This window comes from Rhipicephalus microplus, chromosome 7 (genome assembly GCF_043290135.1).
Source record: "Rhipicephalus microplus isolate Deutch F79 chromosome 7, USDA_Rmic, whole genome shotgun sequence".
Taxonomy (NCBI): domain Eukaryota; kingdom Metazoa; phylum Arthropoda; class Arachnida; order Ixodida; family Ixodidae; genus Rhipicephalus; species Rhipicephalus microplus.
In genome coordinates this window covers 52,930,244-52,956,234 of record NC_134706.1, presented here as the reverse complement: position 1 = coordinate 52,956,234, position 25,991 = coordinate 52,930,244, and the positions used below count along the sequence as shown (strand labels likewise).

The window sequence follows — 25,991 nt, the reverse complement described above, 5'->3', positions numbered from 1 at the left end:
TCATTGCTACATTGGTGTATATTGGGCTTTTCATGATGTGCTCGTGGCCGTTTTTCCAGCTCCACATATACCAAATTTGTTCTTACGTGACGTCAATGAAAGACGAAAGTATGTGACTCGTGCAAACATGATAATCCTGACACGCGTGTCATGTATGAACATGACAACATACCATGCTCTTTGCGTGCTCGTGTTCATTTTGCTAGCTCCATATATACTAAATTTGGTATCACGTGAGGTGAATAGATGACGAATGTGAAATTCACATCTAAACATGATAATCATGACACCAAAGTCATGCGCGGGATCATTTACCTCCACCTCGTGACATTGTGCTGATTTTAAAGTGGCATATCAACCTTTCTCATTGGTGCTTCGCATATAATCAATTTCCCGCTGTACGTGGGACTAGTCAATTATTTTTTCGTTGGTTCAAACCGGGAATAGGACCATTGACGTCGAACACGAACGGCACATAATGAACCGATATGAAGTGGAGGAGAGCGCTGACACAGCGTTGGGGGTGGAGACTGGGCCTGTCACCCCCCTGCTCCCATCGAAACGGCTACTGAGCATGGCACAGCGCCTTTGGGGAGGGGGCGTAAAGAGAAAAGGTGGAAGATGGAACAAAAAAGTCACAGCTTTGCCGCAAAGGGGAAGCAATGAATGCGATAGCAACAATTTGAAAAATCACGCGCAGAATGGAAAGCAGATCAAAACGTGGCCCGCGTTCCTCACGCACAACTTACGCACGAAACGTACTCACAGGTACGGATGCACGCGAATAAGCGTCTCATTTGTTACTTTGCCGGCAAACGGAGACTGCAATGATTTAAGTGACCTTTGTGCGCCCGGGAACTACAGCAGAATCCTTCCACGTAAATCCAGAGGCTATCCAAGGCGTGCTATCCTCCCCTCCTCACCACCGCGAGATAAGGGCGCGCGAGGGAGCGTAGCTCCCCTTCTTCATGCCGGGCAAAGAATGCGCAGGAGGTTAGAGCGGGCGCCGCTGCGCCATGTGGCGACGTGTGCTTATTGCGCCATCTTTCTGGTAATGCTGAAAACACAGCAGCGGCAAGTGGCATATATGAATAGCTTGCCATTTGAACGGTGAAGAACGTTCTTCGGGGTGGCTCAGTGGTTAACGCCTTTCTTTCACGACGCAGAGGTCCCGCGGTCGATTGCGCGCGCCGGAGTGCTTTTTCTGAATTTTTTTTCTTTCTTGCGTTTTCATATATATAGTTACGTATATATGTATGGTGCATGACATCAACGCCGACGGCAGAACCCAGCCGAGAGTGTACATATATTTGCTATCGCAATAAAAGGAGGTTGTGGGCAGGAGGTCCCTTCATCGATCTGCTTGCTTCACGTCGAAGCGAAAATTTCCGAGATGTTGACAAATTTTCGTTTTTCCTAATTACGAAACTCCCTAGATTTAGGAAAATTTCCCTAGAGATGGCAGCACTGCCTTCAGAGGCGAACCAATAGCGCGCGAGCAATCCTGACGCTGGCGTCCTTATCGCACTCTTTCTTTTCGCTCTTTGGTGCGATGCGGGACGAGCAATTACAAATACGCAGCCGGGGGGATAAAAGAAGCGCCCAGGAAAATACAAAGAGTCCTTTTGCTGCTAGGAGAGCTTGCCGGCTAGACACCGGTACGACCGCCTTGGGCCCAACCGCGGGTCATACTTTTGCTGACATCTCTGCATTGTAAATAGTTTTGTGCATCAAGTTATCTTTGTAAAACGTCCAGCAGTAAATGCGTCTTCACCCGGGGGAAAGTCACGAAGACTACGGTGATCATCCTCGCGAAGCCACGAATCCGGATTTGCTTTGCCACCAAGAAACTGCTCCGAACCGTAACCCGAGTTCGGACAAAAATTTACTGTAGCGCTAGTGCTTTCGAGAGTCTATGTAGAGCAACTTCAGTGGATGGCGCTTAAATACAAGTGACGCTGTCCGCATGACGCCCATCTTTTCCGGTACACATGTAACGTTTGTAAAATTAGATGAGCAGCATTTCTAACAAAGCTCACGTTTCATCAAAATTACTTGTGCACAAGGTCTTTTTTTCCAAAGGAGATTCGAGACTTTGCGTGTTGCTCTTCGGTAGAATACTTGATTGCCACGGAGACTGCTGGGGTTCCACTTTTTCTGGTACCATAACATACATTATTTGCATACATCTGGTCAACAATGTCGATTTCGGCTTTTATTAACACTCTCAATTTAAATTACTAATATAAGTTCTCGCCATTCCTTGGTACATATTGTCACGCGCTAAGAGCTCGAACGCACGTACAAAGGGACGCGACTGTCTAAAATCTCAGAGACACAGAAGGACGTCTCCGCTGGCACGGGTTGCTCGTCTTCGTCTTCCTCATTCACCGGCACAGAACTGACCCACTGTTCACTGGCACAGAACACCAGGTGGCATTACTCCTCCTCCCAAGAGAGCATCGACCCGATGCTCAAACAAAAGTGTGCACAGCAGTGGGTCGAAGTAGGTAACATAAAGAAACATTAAACAAATTAGTGCACGAGAGAAAATGCGTCCTGGGCCCGGCAATTGGAAATAAACCGCATTCACTGTTCACATGAAGAGTTCACTGGCACAAGAAGAAAATTCGCATCACCGCGTAAAGTATGGTTTTAGGCGGACTACGTGTACAGTCTCTGGGCGTGGTAACCTGCGCTGGGATGATGGCGAGCCTCCGTCTGGAACCACTTCGTAGTTCACGTCGCTCACACGTCCGAGTACTTTGTAAGGTCCAAAGTACTTTCTCAAGAGTTTGTCACTGAGACCTCGCCGCCTAATGGGTGTCCAAACCCAAACTTGGTCACCAGGTTCATAATTAACTTCTCGATGGTGGGTGTTGTACCGCCGTGCATCTGCGCACTGTTGAGTTCGGATGTGCACACGGGCCAGTTGACGTGCTTCCTCAGCGCGCTGAATGTACTCATTGATGTCGGGGGCTAATTGGTCGAGCTTGTCGATGTCCTCATATGGAATCATGGCGTCCAGCATAGTTCTAACATCTCGACCATAAACGAGCCGGAATGGTGTGAAGCGTCTAGTTTCCTGCGTTGCAGTGTTATACGCAAATGTTACGTACGACAGGATGTCGTCCCACGTTTTGGGTTGCACATCCACGTACATAGAGATCATGTCAGCTAGCGTTTTGTTTAGCCTTTCTGTTAAACCATTATTCTGAGGGTGATACGCCGTGGTCTTTCGATAGGTTGTGTGACTCAACCTGAAGATATCATCCAAGAGTTTCGCTGTGAATGATGTCCCTCGATCAGTGATGACATGTGACGGGGCGCCATGCCGTAGCACAATTTGATGCATAAAAAAACTGGCAACTTCAGATGCGGTCCCTCGTGGCAACGCCTTCGTATCAGCGTAACGCGTCAAATAATCGGTTGCGACAATAATCCATTTGTTGCCAGAAGAAGACAAAGGAAACGGGCCTAGAAGGTCCATACCCGCTTGTTCAAACGGTGTACGTGGTGGATCGATCGGTTGTAGATGGCCTGCAGGCTTTAAATGTGGTGTCTTGCGACGCTGGCATTCACGGCATCCCTTCATGTAGCGTTTGACACAGGTAGACATTTTAGGCCAGTAGTAGAGTTGTCGCACCCGATCCATAGTTCTCGAGTAGCCCAGATGGCCAGATGTGGGCTCGTCGTGGCAAGCTAATAAGACGTCATCGCGGAGGACTTCAGGCACGACGAGAAGATGAGATCTGTCACCAGCACCGGCGTTCCTTTTGTATACGACGCCATTTCGTAGGCAAAATGATGGCAACGTTCGCGACATCGGACGAGGAATGGGCGCAGTGCCACCTTCTAAATGATCTATAATCATTCTTAGATTGGCGTCATTTCGTTGATGCGACATCAGATCCGGTCCGCTGACAGTTGCCACGAAGGCGCCGTCCTCTTCTGCGCTAGTACTGGCGAATTGAAGAGGTGCTCGTGATAGCGTGTCGGCGTCTTCGTGCTTTTTGCTTGACTTGTACATGATGGTGACATCAAATTCCTGAAGGCGCAGACTCCATCGTGCTAATCTTCCTGAAGGGTCTCGTAGATTGGTCAACCAGCACAAACATGATGGCCAGTCACCACTTTAAATGGTCTTCCTTAGAGATATGGCCTAAACTTTGTAATTGCCCAAATGACCGCGAGACATTTTTTCTCTGATGTGGAATAGTTAGATTCTGCGCGAGACAGTGTGCGACTTGCGTAGGCTATCACCCATTCAATGCCATCTTGTCTTTGTACCAAAATAGCTCCAAGACCAATATTGCTGGCATCAGCGCGTACTTCAGTGTCAGCATCTTCATCGAAGTGGCCGAGCACGGGAGGGGAAGAGAGCCGGTGCTGAAGTTCCGCAAAGGCAGTCTGCTGTTCGTCAGCCCAGACAAATGGTGTGTCATCACGCGTGAGGCGTAATAGTGGCTCCGCAATGTTAGAGAAATTTTCAATAAAGCGCCGGTAACAAGCGCACAGACCCAGAAATCGTCGAAGACTTTTCTTGTCAGTTGGAGGTGGAAAAGCGGTGACGGCAGCAGTTTTGTCAGGATCAGGCCGAACACCAACGGCGCTCACGACGTGACCAAGAAACTTTAATTCTTCGTAACCGATATGACATTTCTCAGGCTTGAGTGTGAGATCGGCCGATCTAATGGCTTCGAGCACATTCCGAAGGCGACGAAGATGCTCGTCAAACGTTTCTGAAAATACAACGACATCATCGAGGTAGACGAGACAGCTTTTCCACTTGAGGTCTGCCAGGACGGTGTCCATCATTCGCTGGAATGTGGCTGGAGTAGAACAAAGGCCGAAAGGGAGCACTTTGAATTCATAAAGGCCATCCGGCGTTACAAAAGCGGTCTTTTCCCGGTGACGTTCATCGACCTCTATTTGCCAATAATCGCTCTTCAAGTCGACGGACGAAAAATACTTCGCGCGTCGCAGCTTGTCCAGGAATCATCGACTCTGGGCAACGGGTACACGTCTTTCTTTGTGACATTGTTCAACTTTCTGTAGTCGGCACAAAAGCGAAGCGTGCCATCTTTCTTTTTCACAAGAACGGCTGGTGATGACCAAGGGCTGCTTGAAGGCTGTATCACGCCATCCTGAAGCATTTCTTTAACCTGCGTTTGAATCGCGTGCCGTTCGGTTGGCGAAACATGGTAAGGCTGCTGCCGTATGGGATGCGCGTCGTCGTAGGTGATAATACGGTGTTTCATTATCGGTGTTTGACGTATCTTCGAAGAACGTGCAAAGCATGTGTGGAACTCCAGCAACAGCTCGCTCAAACGCTGCTTGTTCGCTTCAGAAAGCGTTGGATTGATGTCGACGCTGCGGAAAGGCGCTTCAGCAGTGCCGATGGCCTCGGAAGCAAAACACTCTGTGACAATGGCGAATGGTTCGGCGTAGGCGATGACAGTTCCAAGAAAAAGGTTCCGGTGCTCGTAGCTAAAGTTTGTGACAAAAACATTGCAGTGATCATCACGAAGGTCGACAAGGCTTCTCGCTACGCAGACACCCTGAGACAGCAAAAGTGAGTGATTGCTTTATACGACTGCTTCACCGTGCATCACTCCGTCCCACGCCACCTGAACCACAACAGTTGCACGGGGCGGTAACGTGACAGCGTCGTCGACGACGCGAAGAAACACTCGGGAGTGGCTGGGGTCGGCGTAAACTGTTGTGGCGTTTGTGGTCGCGAAAGTGACTAGACGTCGTCGAATGTCAATTATAGCACCACGCTCCCTGAGAAAATCTATGCCAATGATCAGGTCTCGAGAACACTGCCGGAGAACGCTCAAACTGGCAACAAATGTACAACCGCGGGCTTGCAGTCTTGCCGTGCACATACCGAGTGGCGTGACAATATGCCCGCCAGCTGTAAGAATTGGCGTTCGATTCCAAGGCGTCGTTACTTTCTTGAGAAGGGCGGCCAGCTTTTCGCTAATTATGGGATAGTCCGCACCAGTGTCCACTAAAGCGCTGACTTCGCGACCATCTAGCAGAACAGGAATATCTAAGGAAACTCTTCCGCAATCAGCCGGTGGTGTCGTTGTCGATGTATCGTCGGTATCTTTAGTCCGCGTCGATAGGGAGTCTTGAGCATGACCAGTCTGAGCGGCCTTGCCCCTGAAGGTCGCTGAGGCTAGTTTTCCCGACGCGGGCTAGGTGACCGGCCTTGCGCCACGCCCGCATAGGTGCGATGATTCGGCGGGAACCGCCGCGGTGATGGAGAGCGTGAGTGGTGCCGAGATGTCGATCCGCGCCGCTGAGCAACGTAGTCAGCGATTTCCGGAGGCCGCTGGCCGAACCTAGGAGGTGGGGAGTTGGCCGAAAAACCACGAAGTCCCAGCTCTCGATAAGTGAACTGTCGGTAGATGTGCCCAGGTTCACCACAGTGATAGCAAAGGGGACGTCGATCGGGGGCCCGCCACACGTCTGATTTTCGCGGAATCGGTCGGCGGTCACTGAGGTACGGGCCCGCTTGGACTGCCTGAAGCATGGCTGGGGCTGTGGTATAAGGCGGAGTGAAATGTGGCGCAGGTGGGCGCAGAGTTTGATCTGTCGGAAGCATGGCAGGGGCCGCGGTGGGAAGCGGAGGCAAAGGTGGTGCTGGCTGGAGCAGAGTTTGCGCATACGACATGCGAGGGAAGTCATTTAGGGGCCGCGGCTCTGTCTGACAGGATGGTTCTCGTAGTGCCTGCTGAACTTCATCTCGGACGATGCCGGACAAAGAACTGACAGTGGACGCCGAGGGTACAGATAACTTCTGCAGTTCTTCGCGAATTACAGAGCGAATGAGCTCTCGAAAGAAGTCGACGTGGGCCCCAAAACCACCCATGTAGTCCGTAGCAGAAGCAAAGTTCACTTGTCGCTCGTACGTCTGGGTCCGTTGCCGAAGCATGCTTTCAGTCAGGACGGCTTCAGCAAAAAACTCTGACGTAGTCTTGGGGGGGGGGGGGGGGCTGCGTACAAGACTACCGAGCAACTGCTCCTTCACTCCACGCATCAGGTATCGCACCTTCTTCTCTTCCGGCATGTGAGGGTCGGCGCGTCGAAAAAGACGCGTCATGTCCTCAACATACATTGCTACGCCTTCACTTGGCGTTTGCATACGGCACTGGAGTTCACGTTCAGCTCGCTCTCGGCGATCGGGACTTGCATACGTTTCGAGAAGCCGGCGTTTGACGTCCACTCATGACGTGAACACACCTGCCCGGTTTTCGTACCAAACACATGCCCCATCATTCAAACTGAAGTAGACATGTCGGAGCTTGTCTGTGTCATCCCACATGTTATGAGCGGCGACGAAGTCATAGTGGACTAGCCAATCTTCAACATCCTCATGGACAGCACCATGAAAGGGATTCGGCGTTCATGGTTTGAACAGCGTATATTGCAATGGCGTTGCACCTTCCATACCGGCTGTGTTGGAGCCGCTTGGGACGGCGCTGCCTGGAATAGTTGGGGCCGTCATCTCTTCTGAGAGAAGTCCGAACTCAGGGTCCAGTCCACGGAACCTGCGGCTAGCACGGTGAACAGGCGTAACCACCGGTATGGGGCTGGAGCTTCTTGTACTGGGAGGGGTTCGGTGCATAGGGTACCCAGCACCTCCACCAGTTGTCACGCGCTAAGAGCTCGAACGAACGTACAAAGGGACGCGACTGTCCAAAATCTCAGAGACACAGAAGGACGTCTCCGCTGGCACGGGTTGCTCGTCTTCGTCTTCCTCGTTCACCGGCACAGAACTGACCTACTGTTCACTGGCACAGAACACCAGGTGGCAATATTCTAATCAATTTGGTGTTATGTCATGTCTAGCCGAAACATGCAGCGATTCATTAATCACCAGAACATCAGTACACTGGAACCACCTTCCCGGATCTGTGGCCATTTTGACCGATCATCACTTGTTTCGTTCTGCGCTAACTAGCATTGTACAAACGCCTACACTTACTTGTTCTGTTTGTACACAATGCTTATATATATTTTTCTCTTTTATTTATTTTTCATATTAGCTAACATTGTATGAGTAAAACATCGTGTTTCACCCCCCTCCATAATGCCTTTGGCCCGGAGGGTATTAAAAATAAATAAATTATTTATTAAATGTCAAACACATGTTCCGCCTACCCGCATACTGCGGTCCGTGGTATGCGGGTATGTATTTGCGCTCTTGTGTCTGGAGGAACGGGCTTGACGTCGTGCGCGACGAAATTTTCACAATATTCATGTTATGACCAGTCGGCAATAACCGTCAAACGATGTTACCCCCCTTCCCCCACACTAACCGGCCTACCCCAATAATGAAGGTGATTATCACGAAGTACCCACACGTAGTCGGCTGAGATAGATAGATAGATAGATAGATAGATACATAGATAGATAGATAGATAGATAGATAGATAGATAGATAGAAAACGCTCGAGATGTTTTGAGCTCTACAGTGCACAAAAAATGCTTTGTTTTTAAAGTATATTCAATTCGACCGATAATCAAACCCACGCTTTCTGTACGGCAAGCAGTTGTTCCACCAGAGATCTACGCCATTGCTTGAACCTCCTTAAGCGATAAACACTATCGGAAATAAACACCACCAAAATTGCTGCGATCTGTTGGAGCTAGGTATGTAGAAGTGATAAATACCGTGCAGTGTGGGAGGATTGAGGAGGAGTAGTATTGTTGTTGCCGCGATAACTTTATGCCTGTATGCGCTTGAATTTGATAATTTTGCGTGCGTGAGATCGTTGATTGCACATAGCGAAGGGGGTTCGAGCCAACTATTTAGACGATCGAGGACAGAAAAACAGATGACACACCGCCGGACTATAGCAACTGCATCTGATACGTGATCGTGGCACAAAGTGCCAGATGAGTATTTAAGAGCGCGTACACATTATTGCGTTCACAGTTTCAACACGTAGACTAATGCCTCCCACCGAGAAGGTAAAAATTTCTCACCTAGTCACATATGCAGGATGTTGACAAGAATGAAGCGCTGCGGCAGTTCACAAATTGTGTCTGTCATGCAGTTGAAGACAACAAATAAAGTTGTGTCACTCACTCACTCACTGTGCGTTTCGAGTGTCGGTCTGTATTAAACTCGCGCTTCTCACACAACGAAAGCAAAACCATGCTCTTCAAAAGAGTTTGACGGCTTCACTTCCATAGCTACAGGAGCATTGCGAAGGTCTGTGCATAATATCATCATCATCATCATGAGCCTGACTACGTCTACCGCAGGACAAAGGCCTCTCTCATGTTCCGCCATTTAACCCGATCCTGTGCTTGCTGCTGCCAATTTATACCCGCAAACTTCTTAATCTCATATGCCCACCTAACCTTCTGTCTCCCCCTAACCCGCTTGCCTTCTCTTGTAATCCAGTTAGTTACCCTTAACGACCAGTGGTTATCCTGTCTACGCGTTACATGCCCGGCCCATGGCATGTCCATTTCTTCCTCTTGATTTCAGCTATGATATTCTTAACCCCCGTTTGTTCCCTAATCCACTCTGCTCTCTTCTTGTCTCTTAAGGTTACACCTACCATTTTTCTTTCCATTGCTCGCTGCGTCGTCCTCAATTTCAGCTGAACCCTCTTGGTAAGTCTCCAGGTTTCTGCTCCGTAGCTAAGTACCGGCAAGATACAGCTGTTATATACCTTCCTCTTGAGGGATAGTGGCAATCTACCTGTCATAATTTGAGAGTACTTGCAAAATGTGCTCCGCCCCATTCTTAATCTTCTAGTTACTTCAATCTCATGGTTCGGCTCCGCAGTTGTTACCTGCCATAGACATAGTCTTTTACAACTTGAAGTGCACTATTACCTATCTCGAAGCGCTGCTCTTTTCCGAGGTTGTTGTACATTACTTTCGTTTTCTGCAGATTCATTTTAAGACCCACCTTTCTGCTCTCCTTGTCTAACTCCGTAATCATGAGTTGCAGTTCGTCCCCTGAGTTACTCAGCAATGCAATGTCATCGGCGAAGCGCAGGTTACTAAAGTACTCTCCATTAACTCTTATCCCTAACTGTTCCCATTCTAGGCTTCTGAAAACCTGCTGTAAGCACGCGGTAAATAGCATTGGGGAGATTGTGTCCCCCTGCCTTACACCCTTCTTGATTGGTATTCTGTTGCTTTCTTTATGAAGCACTATGGTAGCAGTTGATCCCATAATATATCCACTCTCATATACAGGATTTTTATTGCCACAAGGGCATATTTGAAACATACTCGCGCCTCTTTGTCAAAGCACTCCGCCTGTGAAGAATCACTTATTCCCTCCTTTACCTACACATTTAATCTCTTTCTCGAGAGAGAGATCAGGTAGATCACCTATTCCGCACAGGATATAAAACTGCTATTCACCTTCCTATGAGTACCGCTACAAGTAAACTTCTCCTTCTGGGTGCGCACAACCAGATAACCAGGGCGTAACCAGAAAATCTTGTTCAGGGGGAGGGGCAAGCGGGCAAGCTGTTACTCTCACTGCTCCAAACAAAAACCCACCCGAGCCCTGCGGCACTGCACACAATATACCCCAAGCGGTTCTCAAGCCCGGATTGTCCCCTAGTGTGTCGGTTATGCGGACTTCGTACATGTTCTGTGCAGCTGTGCCTTTGCCGGTCATCTCAAATCCTGACCGTCCAGAAGGCCTGGGCGAGGGCGGTCAGGTTTCAGCCGACCATCCCGGAGTGGACCTAGCCAGGCGACACTTAGTTTTACTCAAATAAGCTTTAGTCAACTAAACTTCACATTACTACGCACTAGCCCGCTTGTTCTTGTATATAGTCAACGTGGCTCACACCCGCTGTGGTGAACTTGCTAAGAGTTGGGTGCGTGTACGTTGTTTCTCAAGGTGTTGTATCTTAGAAAAACTGTGCGCTTTGAAGCTTCCAAGATAGCTTCACAAATTTAGATAAAAAATGAAGAGTAGGGTAATTGATATAATAGATATTGCGAGTCAAACATATCCGCTTTTTAGGGGCGAAGCTCCTTATGACGTGGCTTGTGCGTCCACAGTTGTCGTGCGTAACCTGTGGCACATACCCGCCCTCTGGCACATACCCGCATGTCTACATGTTACGAAAAACGCAGCACGGCGTTGTTGTCACGCTCTCGGTGTTCAACAAAGCGCTGACAGGAGAAATGCGGCACACACTCTCGTTTGTTCCTTCGATTGTCCGCTAGATGGCGGTACTTGTATATGAATATATGATAAAAAGAACCGAGGTGGCAGCACTTGAGGTGTTTGCTAGATGGACGGACGGGCAGACAAACGAACGGACGGACGTATTGATGAACGGTTCACCCTACTCATCATTATTCATTCCGTGGATGTGCTGTGATTTTTTTTTTTTGATTGGGGTGTGTATGTTTGAGCTCTCTGTAATATTTTTAAAATCACGTTCAGCTACAGTGGCAGGCGTGATACTGGCCTCTCCGAGCGATAATCACTTTATATTGTCTTTCAAGATTATCATTTTTGTCACATTATCAATACTCAGCCATTCTTGGTTACGCTTACACTGCCACCGAACTTATTCCAGTACTCTATGACACCCGATTGCCTATAACCACAGCGAGAAGCAATACATATATTCAAACTTAATTTCTCATAAAACGTCAGAGGCTTTTGGCTTAATAACGTGTTTCAACGGATCTTATCTCATTTGCGATCGAATGTTCACAATGTCTCCAAACAAAGTGACTCTTGGGTACTTAATCGGCAAAGTACACGTTTGATATACTTAGTAAACCACATGTGTGTTCCTTTATCGTGCTGGTTTGAAATATTCATATTAGAGCATATTTTTGAAAAAAAAAAGTGGAACTGTTTCACAGAACATGGAAACGAATGTATTTATTCAAAGAAGGTTTTACAGCATTTTCAGGGCAGAAGTGGTTGGGGCTACTAAAACAACAGTAAGTGTACTGTGCAAAAAAGGGATGAAAACACAAAGTAGAGAAAAAGGACAGACAAGCACGGTCTGTCCTTTTTCTCTACTTTGTGTTTTCATCCCTTTTTTGCACTGTCCTTTTTATCTACTTTGTGTTTCCGTTCGTTTTTTGCGCAGTGCACTTATGGATCAATGCCAACTTGCCCAACTAGCCATTCTTCAACTAAAACAGCTCAGTGTGATGTTTGTACTAACTAGAGTACCAGCTGACTTCTCTGGCAACCCATTTAGCAAGCGCCTTTACTTTCTCATCGAAATCAGATGAACGAAGTTGTAGGAAATGAGTTTTTTTTCATGTACGACTGAACTGACCCTATGTGGTTTTACGACGCTAAATTAAGTCATGAAGAGTGAAGACACCCTGAAGCTAAAGCTCTGACGGCACCTCGTACGTCCTTTTCATGAAACATGGCCCTGTGAACTTACGCAAACAGCACTTTAGAAAGCAAAGGATGTAGAAACTAATAAAACTTTGCTTGGGTGAAAGCTGCTACTTTATAACTAAAAACTTGACCCTGTGAACTTCCACAAACAACACTTTAAAAAGAAAAAGATGTAGAAATGAATAAAACTTTGCTTGGGTGAAAGCTGGTACTTGATAACTAAAAACTTAAAATTTTTACCTAATACAACATCAGGATACTTTCGCGCATCACAAGTGCAGGTTCAACTTCACGCCATCTCTCTGCTTTGAGAAAATAGAATATGCGTAAAGCACAAAATGAAAAAAAAAATGAACTAGTAGAGTAAGAAAGGCAAGAGATAATGTGACCGTGTACATGTAAAGCTGGAACTTGGTTCGAAAAAGCGAGAACATTGAACTATCAAAAGGTACGAATGTGCGCTACAAAACTGCAACTATATTTCACAGTAAATGCCAACGCGCCGTAGTTTCAATAGTTACATTATGTAATACGGGGTTGAAGAAACTGTACTTTTACAGCTCGTGATTGTGGAGTAGTCGAGGGCCTTTGACATATTCTAAAATATACCAGTAAAAACAGGGATTAAGGAAATATGAGTTTTTCCAAAGAGAAAAGATTAGACTTGATACATGAGTGCTGTACCTTAAATAACACAAAACTTAAATGAAAGCGACAAGGCCACTGACGTTTGGCATGGCTTTAGAAGGTGTATAATACCCATGCGAGCTGAAAAGGGGGCACTAGCTACGGCAAAACTTAATGCTCTTTCATAGATATGAGTAGAAAGATTTAATAAAATGTCTCTCAACTGGAGTCCAATTTATGGCGGCAGAACGTGTCCACACTGACGCTATAGCCAACAGTCTGAGAATGACTGAAACTGCTGAACTATGACTGCATCAAGCAAAATCACTGGAGCAGTGGCTCGCTCGAGTGCGACGCTACGCTCGGGCCGTCCGAATCTTGCAAAATCCCTCTGGCATGGGCATCGAGCCTTCGTTAACAATGTTGCTCAGTATGGCTCCCGCTTCCGCATCTGTCAGGACTCCCCACCTGTTAGGGCCATCAGTGAACTCTTTCGCAGTGAGGGCAAGGAACCGCAACTCGGGAAACAGTGGTTCAAGTACAGCTCGAAACTTTTCTTTTTTGTGGTCGCTAAATTTACGGCGCTTAGATGATTGTGGTTTCTTCGCAGGCGTCAGGAAATTCTGTCCCCAAGTATGCACTGCTTGTAACACAGGTGCCTCGGATATATTAGTAATGTGTTTAAGCAGATATTTGATGGTAGCTTCCCTGAAAGACTTTAACGTAGTAGAGGAGAGGACTTTGAGGCTGTCCTTGATGATCACTATGGTTGCTGGAGTTGCCAAGGCCTCTTCACCGACAGTCAGAATGTAGTCCAGGAAGGGGCACACATCATCGGGGGTCATGCGGCAATTCATGAATTTGAGGCATTGCTCCTCGAGCTCTGTGACCAGGTACTTGTGAGCAGCAGTGAGGGTACAGGCGGCCTGATGTACGCTATTTACTTCAAGGCGTCCACTGTAGAAGTACCTGCGTCAAGAAAAAAGAGAGAATATGACTCAAGAGAAGTCTCAAAGATCTATTGACCTCCGAATAGACCAAGCTGGCTAGCCAGTATTATAAAAATAAAATAGGCATGAAAGATTAAAGCAAAAAAAAAGCAAGTGTTCTGCAACTTCGCATAGTCACAGCCCAATCAAAATGTGGAAGTAGCAGTTTAACCGCAAGGGCGAAGCAATTAATGCAATAGGAAGACATTGTAATGCCACATGTAGAAAAAGCAGCTAAAAATTTTCTGCACGGCGCTCAGGCGAAAAGCCGCACGAAAAGAATCCACACACAACAAAGGCGGCCAACAACTGTCACAGCTCAACACTCGCAGTACGCTTTTCAATCTCAAAGAATGATCACGCACACGTGTACACAGAACAAGCACAAACAGACAACTGTCACAGTTGTTAGGTAGCAGCGTCTGCAAGGGTCAACTGTGCATGACAAATAAAATTTCTTAAGATATTGTTTCTTTATGTTTCACTTTTTTTGAAAACAATGGCAGGTAGAATCGGTAAGGTTAGATGGAATGACCCTTTTTTTGTCCGCTGCCACGCTGCAGTGTCCGAAATGTGTGCTCGGTGTTTCAGATCAAGAGGGTACAAAAATGTACCACTTGTTCATGCGTAGTACGGAAGGCAATCTCCAAATGAAAAAAAAATCTATTGTCGATTACAACCTCAGATTAAATTCACGCTCCGCCCCCAGTATTGCAGCACACCTGTCATTCATCTGTGCAACTGAGCAATGCTTGGCGATTTCCATTCTAACCATACGCACATTTTCGCTGGTAATGCAAATAGTATTCATATTATTACGGTATGAGCCGGGCCATGGTTTGGGACAAAAGTAGAGGAAGAGGAAGTTAGTTGGTTCGGCTTATGTTTGCCATCATCGCCGATCATCGCCTGATATCGCCTGTAAATAAACATAGTTAAACTCAATCTAACCGTAACAGATCGTCATGGCTTTTGTACTGTAACTCAACTGGTTGAAATGACACATGACTTCGCCGCAGCTATTAATGAGAGAAAACAGATAGACGTAATTTTTTTTAGATTTTGCTAAAGCATTTGACAAGATTTCCCATTCTAAATTGCTCATTAAACTGAACACATTATTAAAAAACAGGAAACTGTGTAGCTGGATTAAATCGTATCTAACATCCCGGCAGCAATATTTTGTTTTTCAAGACACTCCATCAAACATGTTACCTGTTGGCTCAGGGGTTCCCCAGGGCTCCGTGCTTGGCCCATTGTTGTTTTTGGTGTTCATAAATGATATTGTTGACAATTGCAGGGTTAAAAGACGATTATATGCAGATGATTGTGCGTTGTATTCACTTATTCACACAGTTGAAGACCAAGTTAAGCTTAACACTGAAATTGAGAAACTCATGAAGTGGTGTAATTCTTGGCAAATGTGTGTAAACTATCAAAAAAGTGTGGCCATGTCGATAACAAATAAGAAGTGTCCCCTTGTTTACAATTATACAGCTGATGGAAACATCCTAAATCGAGTAACAGAGTACAAGTATCTAGGCTTGCATATATGTAGCAACCTCCACTGGGATCGACATATCGACTACATATCTAATAATGCAATGATGAAATTACATTTTTTGAGACGTTCTCTTCGCTATTCATCATACGACACTAAAATTCTGGCGTACAAATCTCTTATCCAACCCATTTTGGATTATGGAAACATTATCTGGGATCCTTACACCAATGTCAATATTCATAAACTAGATAGAATCCAAAACAAGGCTGTCCGATTTATTTTCAAAAAATACGGCCCAACATCAGTCTCTGAATTAGTTGCCAAAGCGGGATTCAAACGGACTTCAGAAAGAAATAGAATTTCTCGTTTGTTGTTCTTCTTTAAGATAGTTAATGGTCGAATAAATAGTAACACAGGTGAATACTTAAAGTTCTCTTCCGGTTACTCTACCAGACAACGTCATAAACACACTGTCGTTCCTTTCCAGCCCAATAATAATACTTTCAAGTATTCCTTTTTTCCGCGCACTGCCAAAGAATGGAATGAGCTTGACAGCAAAATTATTGAAACAGAAAGTATCGAGGCATTTGAAAAATTTATATCTGACTAGTGTTTTTTTTTTCTTCGTGAAACATTTTTTATGTTGTTTGAAGTGCTTTGTTCTGTGTTGACTGCAGTATTGTACTGTTGATTTTGTTGTACTATGTACACCCACTCTGCTATGGCCCCAAGTTGGGGCTAGCAGTATTGCTAAATAAATAAATAAAATAAATAAACAATATTATAAATTCCAAGTTCGTTGTTCCTTCTTAGAACATAATGTTTCACAGAGCAGTCAATTCACATTTTCTGAAATTTGCCACTAAATAAAATTTCACACCCGAAACCTAGCGAAATGAACACAAACGAGCCTGTACGGCCAAGTGATATGACTGAAATCCATGAAATCTGCCTGATGTCACGTAAATAGCCGACTGCAATTCACTAGGACACATATGCGAATTCTGCCTAAGTGGGACGATGACCACCGTGGGCGGTGCTTACATTTAGTTTTAGGCTGTAACCGATTATTGAAGCGTGGCTTTAAAGCATGCCTTTCCCGTTATCTTGTATAACATGCTGAAGCACTTTCTGATATTCTGCGAAAATAATGTTTTGTTGTTTTTAAACGAAGCAGATATTTTAGAATCATGAACTTAGCACACTCTTAAAACATTCTGGGATTCGCGTACTGCCAGCGGAAATTGGTATACTTTATAGCTCGCCATCAATACAAGCGCATGGCCCACCGTAGAGTTGGTTAGCGTGGCGCGCTACAGAGCGAGAAATTGCAGGTTCGAAACCCGGTTGCGTGTGCCGAAAAGTTTTGTTCTGATATATACATATGTGACGAACCACACGAGAATGCTGTGGTGGAATGGTAGAGGAGGAGGAAGACGAAGACAAATAAATGGTTCATCATACAGCCATCACGTCTCCTGCGTCACACATACATGTACATTTTTGTATATACATACATGTACAGACAGGAGATATGATGACGATGGCAAAAACTCCACCGAGAGGGTGCATATAATTGCTGTCGCATTCACAGCAACGCTGTGTCTTTCGGTTGACATCTTATGACCAGTTTTGAAGATAATTAATTACTTCTACCGATGATAATCCAACCTGAACTCACAGCTGCTAGAGCTATCGGGGCACAATACGAAATCTACAGCATCGAACTTGCAGTGATTAATGAACCTCTGCGAATTGTGATCAAAATATTGTTACGTCCCCAGTAAGTGTTTGGGGTTTATTGATAAAAGAAGAGAACGATGAGCCGTACAGGACCAGGCTGCTAGGAAGATCTCTTCACGCTCCTCGCTTCTTTCTTCTCTTCCTAGTGTGGCACACACTCCACGTTTTTTTTCTTTGAAATAGAAAATAAACGAAGGAGTTTTTGTCACCATTACTTGGCGATGGCTACCTCTTTCCACTTAATTGGTACAAATTAATATAGAAAAAAAACAATAGCATATATACATATATACAGTCCTACATGGGTGAGAGCAAAAGTCCTCCTACATGGGCAGAACAAACACGTAGATGACACGCTCGCTTGTAACTTTTGTCCTCTCAGTATTCGTCACAAATCTTCGTTTCTTCGAAGGACTGTTGCAGCACCTTCATTGCTTTGCCATTTGTTTTGGATGGCCATGGACCTAGTATTTTATTCAACCCGAATGGTCGCTCAGGATCTAACCTATGCAGTTCTTGTTCTAGTCGCCTTCGGTGTGTGTCGTGTTTCGGACAGTCGAGCAAGAGGTGACAGATATCCTCGTCGTCGTGGCCGCATGAACAAGCTGATGATGTTGCACGATGAATGCGAAGTAGGAAGTGCTTTGTGTAAGCAGTTTTGAGTCGTAGGTGATGAATGAGTGTGTCGATACGTCTTGGGAGGTCACGGTCTAAATGGTATTCAAGATTAGGATCAACAGAATATAGGATCAATTCCTTTGTTTTGTCTGTGAACCAGGTATACAGGCATAATTCATGTTTTGTTGTTCTTAAAATTCTATTTACATCATATTGAGATTCCGGAATGAGGCACGTTTGTGTAGAATTAGGAGAGATTTTCGTCAACTCCTCCGCCATTTCATTTTTCTTAATTCCGCAGTGACTGGGAACCCACTGAAATGCCACTCGATTCGACTTCGTAGCGTCTGAAAGTTTTTTAGTATAGCGTATACTATATGCACATCAATGTGTCTTGAAGTCTTGAAGTGGCACTTTCCACACATGCCGGTGCTGCCAGAGAGCCTGTAATTACCACCCATTTTCTTGGTGTCGTTGACAGTTTAATAAAGCTTATGGCTAGCAAAATCTCTACGAGCTCCAACGTTGTTAAAGAAGAGAGATGGCCAAACCGACGTGCATATTCTTCGTGCAATTCCAGAATTATGAATGCTGATGTCGCTGTCTCTTTGTCGCTGTCTCCAAGGATACACTCACTGTACACGTGAGTGTATCCTTGGTACCTGTCAAACAGATGATGTGATGCCAACTGCTGAGCGGCAATGATTGGCACTTCATGTTTGCTGCGAAGTCCTCCTATTGACGTTTCAATAGTTGGAAGTTCAAGCAGCCATGGAGGGTAGTTTTGGTCCAGTGGCCAATGTGTCGACACAGGAAGCCGGGAAATGTACTGTTGGTACACATGGTATATTTGCGCTCCAGCACGGTTCACGATGTTGGATTTGAGCAGATGGGAAGAGTGTTGCGTGACTAGACGAAAGAGGTGCCGACATGTCTCCACATTTCTAATTACTGTAAAGTTGGGTTCTCTTGCCTCTGCCAGTGTCAAAGAACTTGATGTTGCCTGTGGAACCCCCAGACATATGCATAAGCTTTGTGCTTGTAACAGCTGAAGTCGGTGAAGCGACGTCTGAGAGATGTGTAGAACTGGCGCAGAGTAGGCAAATTTCTGTCGGATTAGTGCACAATGGACGTGGAGGAGAGACGCTGATGTACCGCCCCATTTTGTTCCCGCGATGCGACGTATAACATTTATGGTGCTGTTCACTTGATTTTCTAGAACAGCAATATGCTGACTCCATCTGAGTTGGCTATCTAAGGTAACGACAAGAAAGCGATGCTTTCCTGTGATTTCGATTCTCTGGCCATCCACAAAAAGCTTCATGTTCTTCACTCTTTTTCTCGTGAATGGCAGAACTACAGGTTTGGCGTGAGAAATCTGCATGCCTCGCTCTTTGAGGTAATCACTTATTGCGTTTAGTCCTTGTTGAAGCCGATGTTCGATCACTTCCAGTGATTTGTGAGATGTCCATATGCATATGTCGTCTGCATACATGGATATGTTCAAGGCTTCGGGTAGTACTTCTGGAAGACCTTCTATTGCAGCATTGAAAAGAAGCGGACTTAGAACGCTTCCTTGAGGTACTCGTCTGCTCATGTTGAAGCGATCGCTGTCTGCGTTATTGGTTGACATATATATTTGTCTGTTACATAGGAAGTTGGCGATCCATTGAAGGATACGACCGTGAACCCCTAGGGAGGCGAGCTCGTGCAGCACAGAAAGATGGCTCACAGAGTCGAACGCCTTCTTAATATCTATGAACGCCGCAACAGCCATGTTTACACAGCTTATCTCATGTTCTACAAATGTAAGGAGGTCGAGGACGCAGTCCATGGTGCATCACCGTCGTCTGAAGCCAGTCATCTGTTCTGGAAGTGAGTTGTTAGCTTCAATCCACTACTGTAATCTTCTGTCAACCATTTTTTTCCATTACTTTAAATACACAGCTAGTGAGGCTGACTGGTCGAAATGAGTCAAGCGAAAGCGGTGATTTACCGGGCTTCAGTAGTGGGACGATTCTCGCGACCTTCCAACACATTGAAACGTACGCCTTCGTCCACATGTCGTTATATATCCGTAGAAGAACTGGCATGCCGTTGGGTCCTAGATTTTTCAGAACACTGTACGATACGTTGTCGGGACCGGTTGCCGTTCTTACGCGGGTTAGTGATAGAGCAGTACACAACTCTGGTAGAGAATACGTGTTATCCAGTTGAGCATGTGATAAAGTCCATGCATCTTGGATTTGCTGCTCTACAGAACTAGGCAGTGCAGTAGTGTTGTGAACCAATTGCCCAGTTCCAGTCAGCATTGTGCAAAACTTATTAGAAACATCACGTTCGGATAATCCAAGAGATATGGCTAATGCTCTGAATGCGTTTCGCTGGGATACTGGATGACTTAAAGCAGTGATTGTTTGGCACATTGTCGGAAGTGGAGTAAATGGGGTCAACGAATTACAGAAATCATGCCATTTTTTCCGACCTAACTTTTGCATGTGTCGGTTAGATTGGATGTGTGTGGCCTGACTCTTATAATCTTCAAGCCTCCCAGTGCGGCGATAGCGACGATCTGCTCGTCTTCTAATAGCTTGTAGGCGCTCATAGTCTGCGTCTACACTGGAGTGGCCTGCTGGGACAGCTGTAAACCTTGTCGCACGGGAGTAACTGCTTTTAATGCAGGACATAAATGTATTCAATTCATTGACTCCCATCAAGTCACGTCCAGCATGTTCACGAAATAGTTTCCAGTCAGTTAGCTTTGAAATCAATGTGGGCATTTGCACTTGCATTCTTGGGTGTTTCATAAGAACTAGGTAATGATCACTCCCTTGTGTTTCGAGGTCTGTACACCAGTTCATATTTCGTGCAATGTCAGGAGAGGCTATAGCCAAATCTAGACAGCTGGCATAATTATTACCTCTTAAAAACATTACTGATCCATCATTCAGTACAACAAGACCACATCGATCAATTGCTTTTTCGAGTGTTCTCCCACGTGAATCGGTATGAGTACTGCCCCACGTGGCATTATGCGCATTGAAATCTCCACAGATGAGGGCAGGTCACTGGGCTTTACCCAATAAATGAACCAGAGATGATTCGGAGATGCGTGTCGATGGTTGCAAATAAACACAAATTACGGTGACGGTAAGCTTCTGGGATTGAATTTTGCACCCTTCAAATTTTGGCACGTCCGAGTCCGACGAGTATAAAACAAAAGAGGGTATGTCGCGCCGTACGCATAACAGTGCCCTGCTCAAGACTGGATTTCTTCTTGATGCATATGTGACATAGTTAGAAATCCTAAAGTCAGGGCCAATGATGGTTTCATTTAGACACAGAACGGGGAAGCTATACTGAGCAACCAGCTTCCTAAAGTCTGCGCTTTTGGACCTAAGGCCATTGGCATTCCACTGAAACACAGCTGTGTTGTGAAACAGTTGTTCATTTGTAGAGCCATTTTGCCATACAACAATTTTTTGTTGTACTGCTAGAGACTCTGATGAAAGGACTGCGCTCACCTCTGGTAGGTCATTGGCCTGTGGAAATACACGCAGGATTGCCTTCAAGGCAAGGAAGAGCATCGACATAACCATATCCACATCACTTGTTTTCGGTGCACGTTTCTGTTGTGCCTTTGGCTTTGGCGAGGTGAAAGGTGTAGATGCTTGGTTATCCTGAGTTGCTGACGGTTTCGGTGTCCTACTGTCGCTTGTCTGCCTTTGAACGCTTGGTGATCATCCTCTACGGTTCGTATTGGCTGTACTTATGTTTATCTGAGCTGAAGCACGCTTGGCTACCGTCGCATACGACAGTGGTGATGTACTCTTTTGTGATATTGAAGTCACAGAGAGTGGATGCACAGTTTCAGGATTCGGACAAGGTGATCTCTTTTTTGGAGCTCTTCTAGGCAAAATTTCTTGTCGCTTCAGACGAGTAGCTGCCTGGTGTTTCGGAGAACCAGCATATGACGCTACGTGGTCTCCATTGCAATTGGCACATTTGGGATGATTCCTCGATGTGCATTCTTTGTAATCATGTGCTCCTGCACAGATTTTGCTGCGAAGTTGTCTATGGCACGATTTGGCAACATGTCCATATCGTTGACAGTTGTAACATCATGTAGCGGGCTGTAAGTACTCTTCCACTGGATGACTTGTGAAGCCTAGGAGCATATGAGGTGGCAGTGGCTTGTCGGGGGAGAACTCAAGAATTACACTGCCGAGTAAATGTGGCTCTGCTGAACCATCTTCACGACGGAAGAATTTAGTCTGTCTCCTGACTGAGATTACACTGCTGTCTCTTCAGTATTCAAGCAGTTGATGTTCACTGTATTGCACTGGTACTTGTGTAATCTTTCTTAGGTTCCTCACATACGACAGCGGTATGTATGATGCCACTTCAAGACCAGCAACATGTGTTAACTCAAGAAGTCTGGAAGATGCAGTAACTGTACTGACACTTACGGAGAAGTTGCCATCTCTGTTGACATGGAACGACTCCACTTTCTCTTTAGCAGCAGATACTACTTCACTGGCTAGTTTGTTCGGATTGACTTTTCAGAACGAAGCGCTAGGGTCTGTCAGCTTGAAAATTACAGGCATCCCTGCTGGTCGGGCTTTCTTGTACGTGACTGTTGTGAAAGGCCTTTCTTCTGCTGCTACATTACAGTTCATTTTTGCGGAGACGATGATTGTTGCATCGCTGTAATCCTCTTGATTATAAGTTCGCGCCTTCTTCGGAGTAACACACTCGTCGTCGGCGTTAGGTGTCGTCGAGGGGCCGTCACAGTCCTCCTCGGGTTCGCGAAACACGGGATTATCTTGCTGTTCAGACGCATTCATCCCTTCGTCTTCATCTGATGGGCGCCGAGAAGAATGGCCGCCACCAGCGGCCGAAGCTTTCAGACGTCGTGGCAGCCTAACATAAGGCTTCAGCGCCTCGAAGACGTGGCGCCTGGTACACCGTGATGGTGGTGGCCGAATCTTGGCAGTAAGATGCAAAAGACGAGTAAGAAAACTTACGAAATTGGCAAAAAAACAGCAGTGCTAGAGAACCCATTAGTATTATTACCACGTAATAATACTAATGAGTCCCAAGGACGCATGCATACAAACTTCCTGCGTAAAATATCTTGAAATATGTGCAATACAAAGAATGTTGCAATGTTGCAAGCGGTGCATCGTCCGAAGACTGGTCTCGGGCACTGGCACAGCCAGGACAAGTTACACTCCCGCACCCTCCGCCCAGATTTAGTAATTTTGCATGTGTAAATATAGACAATTTGATCTTAGGCATGTGGGCACCGCGATCTTGCAGCTATTAAGCTGATGTTTTCTTGGTTTTGTACATTGTGACCTGAATCAATGACGCCATAAAACGTCGGGTGCACCAGTCAGACCGTTTCCATGCTATGCGCCTAACATAACTCTGTTTATTTAGATGTTGAAGATACAAAACACAAAAGTTGACAGCTTGGTATGGCGGCGCTCAAACCTATATGTAAAAGAGTCTATGTAAGCTGACATACAAACATGGTGGCATAGGACTCCTCACCTTAGAAACTTTTTACGGGCTACCCCCAGCTCTCACAGTCTTCCCGGCAAAATGTGCTTAAGATGGCATTCAAACACAAACGAAATGACACCCTATGTCATCTTTATCAACGGCTCCATAATTTCGTTTACTAAGGCATACTCATGTATACAGAGCTCTTGTGTGGCCCGCACTTGGCCTATTTGAAACAGCACCTGACAACAGTTTTCAAGCTGTTTCCAGTTACTGGAAAGAAAAATTTTAATGGGGCCCTGCAACACTTTTTGAGCATTGTCGGAAAACGCTCCTATCAATAATTGAGGCTCTCGAGAAAACGCGAGCCAAATATTAGGGCGCATTGGCCAGATATTCACAATAAAATCTGTGTTCTAAGAACTGTTTTTCTTCTCTCGACAAAGACATTACAAGCACTTAGATCAATTATCAAAGCCATTGTATCGGCTATTTGTGAATGTCAGCAGAGCACATTAGGTTGTTACGCGGACTGCCGGGAGAGGCCACAACTTGTCCACGTGCGCACCTGATCGCACTCAAATGCCACGTATTAGAAGATAAAAGTGCTCAAGGTCACGGGGCACGTGTGATGTACTTTCTTTCTTCTTGCCATCTTTCCCTGCTTAGCTTTCAGCGATTTCGCTAGGACGAGGGAAGAAAGGACCCAACGGCAGTGTGGACAAATCTTAGTAACGCCGCTTGTACTGTACTAATTCTAGAGAGATTTGCAGCAGTAAATTTTTTAGGCAGAAAGCTGCTTTGTAAACCCATTCCATTGCTGCTTGAAAAAGTGTTGCAGGGCCTCTTTAAGAATGTAGGTATTTGTAGTGCTGTAGCTGTACAAAGCACGATTTTCGCGAAACCTTGTGACTTCGCTCGCGTAACGGCCCAACACAAGTTTTTCGGCCGTTGAAAGGATAGCACGACACCTTTCCTGACATGTATGAATCGTAGCTGTGACATATAGTTTGATAATAAATGTGCATATAAGGCAGGTTGCATAACGTATCATTACTTAGAATTCTTTCTTTATCTTTATATTTTCTCTGTTTATCTTTAATTCTACAGCCTGTTGCTTATTACCAGCATTCTTTTTAGTTTAATATTTCATATTGCTGTGAATTTAGAAATTTGAAGATGAAATTTTTGTGTATTGCTTTCTTCTTTTGACAAAAAGTATATGGTAACATTGATACAATTAACGGCTTACAAAGTTAGATGAAAAGCGCATGACGTATTCTTCTAAAACACCAACGAAAGAATAAAAAAAAAAGACTTACCGCAACATGCCGTGGATGCCCTCTGGATGCAAATCAGTGATGACTATGCGGTCTTCCTTGGCGAAGTCACCGTAAAACATGGCCCTGAACACATCGTTCTGTGCAGCCAGGATCATTTTGTGGGCCTTGAAGGTGGCCTTATTACCTGGGAAGAGGCAGCACTCGACCGAAATATCCACATCGGTAAGATCGGCGGTCTCGAAACACTTGGACAGCCAGTGCTGTAAGAAAAATAGAGTATCACTAAAAGGCGAAGTAATGATTGTGATATTAATAGTTCATAACGTCACAGGTGAAGTAAGGCTTAATAGAGGATTGTTTTTACGAGCAGTTTTTTCACCAACAGTTCGATATATTTACTTCCTAGAAATCCATTATTTGCTAAGGCAAGTTGCCGGACTAGTTGATTGGGGTTCATTCATTGACCTAGCGCACCACGACAGCGACAGAGAAGAGGGACAGACAAACACACAGCGCAAACTTGCAACTAATCGTTGTATTTGCTACCGCACATGTCGCTAATAACAAAAAATCGATAAAACCTAGACAACATGTAAACATACAGTACGTCCAGCTCATGCAGGTGTCGCCACTGATCTCAACTATGTGGTACCGCCAACATCAAAGCGATGATTCAAAATACTTCTAGCTGGCAAAGCTAAAGAAGCCACATTCACTCAACTTTGTTTCATTCTTTTGAACTTCACAGGCTTTAGGCATTTCCCAAGTAGTCCTGCCACGCACCCTTTCGAGAACACGCGTGTTCTGAAACAATGGGGCGCAACCGCACCTCTGACAGTAAATTCCCAAATGGCCATCTACAGCCTTTTATACAATGTACTGGTGATTCCTAAGTGTTCAGTTTAATACTCTTTAAGTCTGGCCGATACACCCGTGTCCACAAATTAAAACATTACGATACACAATAGCTCACCTGCAACTAACAATTTTTTTTCCCTGTGTTTGATCTCATAGTACTGTTCTTCGCTACTGTCTGCATTGACCTTTTCGCACATTCCTTGTAACCATCCGCGAGCAGGAGACACCACGTCCGCACTGTCCTTTTAGGGGCGAAGCTCCTTAGGGCGTGGGCTGTGCGTCCCCTGTATGTAGCCACCTCTCGTTTAGTTCTTGCAGTGTTCACTAGATGGCGGTAGCGTCCCTTGTATGTAGCCACCTTTCGTTTAGTTCTTGCAGTGTTCACTAGATGGCGGTACTTGTGTTCGATGATGAAAAGATGCAAGATGTTATAAACTAGACGGCAGCACTTGTAGTTGATGATGAAAGATGCGAGA

General features: G+C 45.5%; 1 protein-coding gene across 1 annotated transcript in view; it reads right to left on the bottom strand.

Annotated features, from left to right (window-relative positions):
* Positions 1-12,171: 12,171 nt before the first annotated feature.
* LOC119179217 (BTB/POZ domain-containing protein 6-A-like) overlaps positions 12,172-25,991 on the bottom strand; it is a 30,930-nt gene continuing 17,110 nt past the window's right edge. Inside the window, exons 2-3 of the mRNA XM_075869998.1 lie at positions 24,697-24,917; positions 12,172-13,978 (exon numbers count right to left, since the gene is read on the bottom strand). Coding sequence (XP_075726113.1) covers positions 13,366-13,978; positions 24,697-24,917 — 834 coding nt within the window. The 3' untranslated portion in view covers positions 12,172-13,365. The remainder of the gene's footprint in view (positions 13,979-24,696; positions 24,918-25,991) is intronic.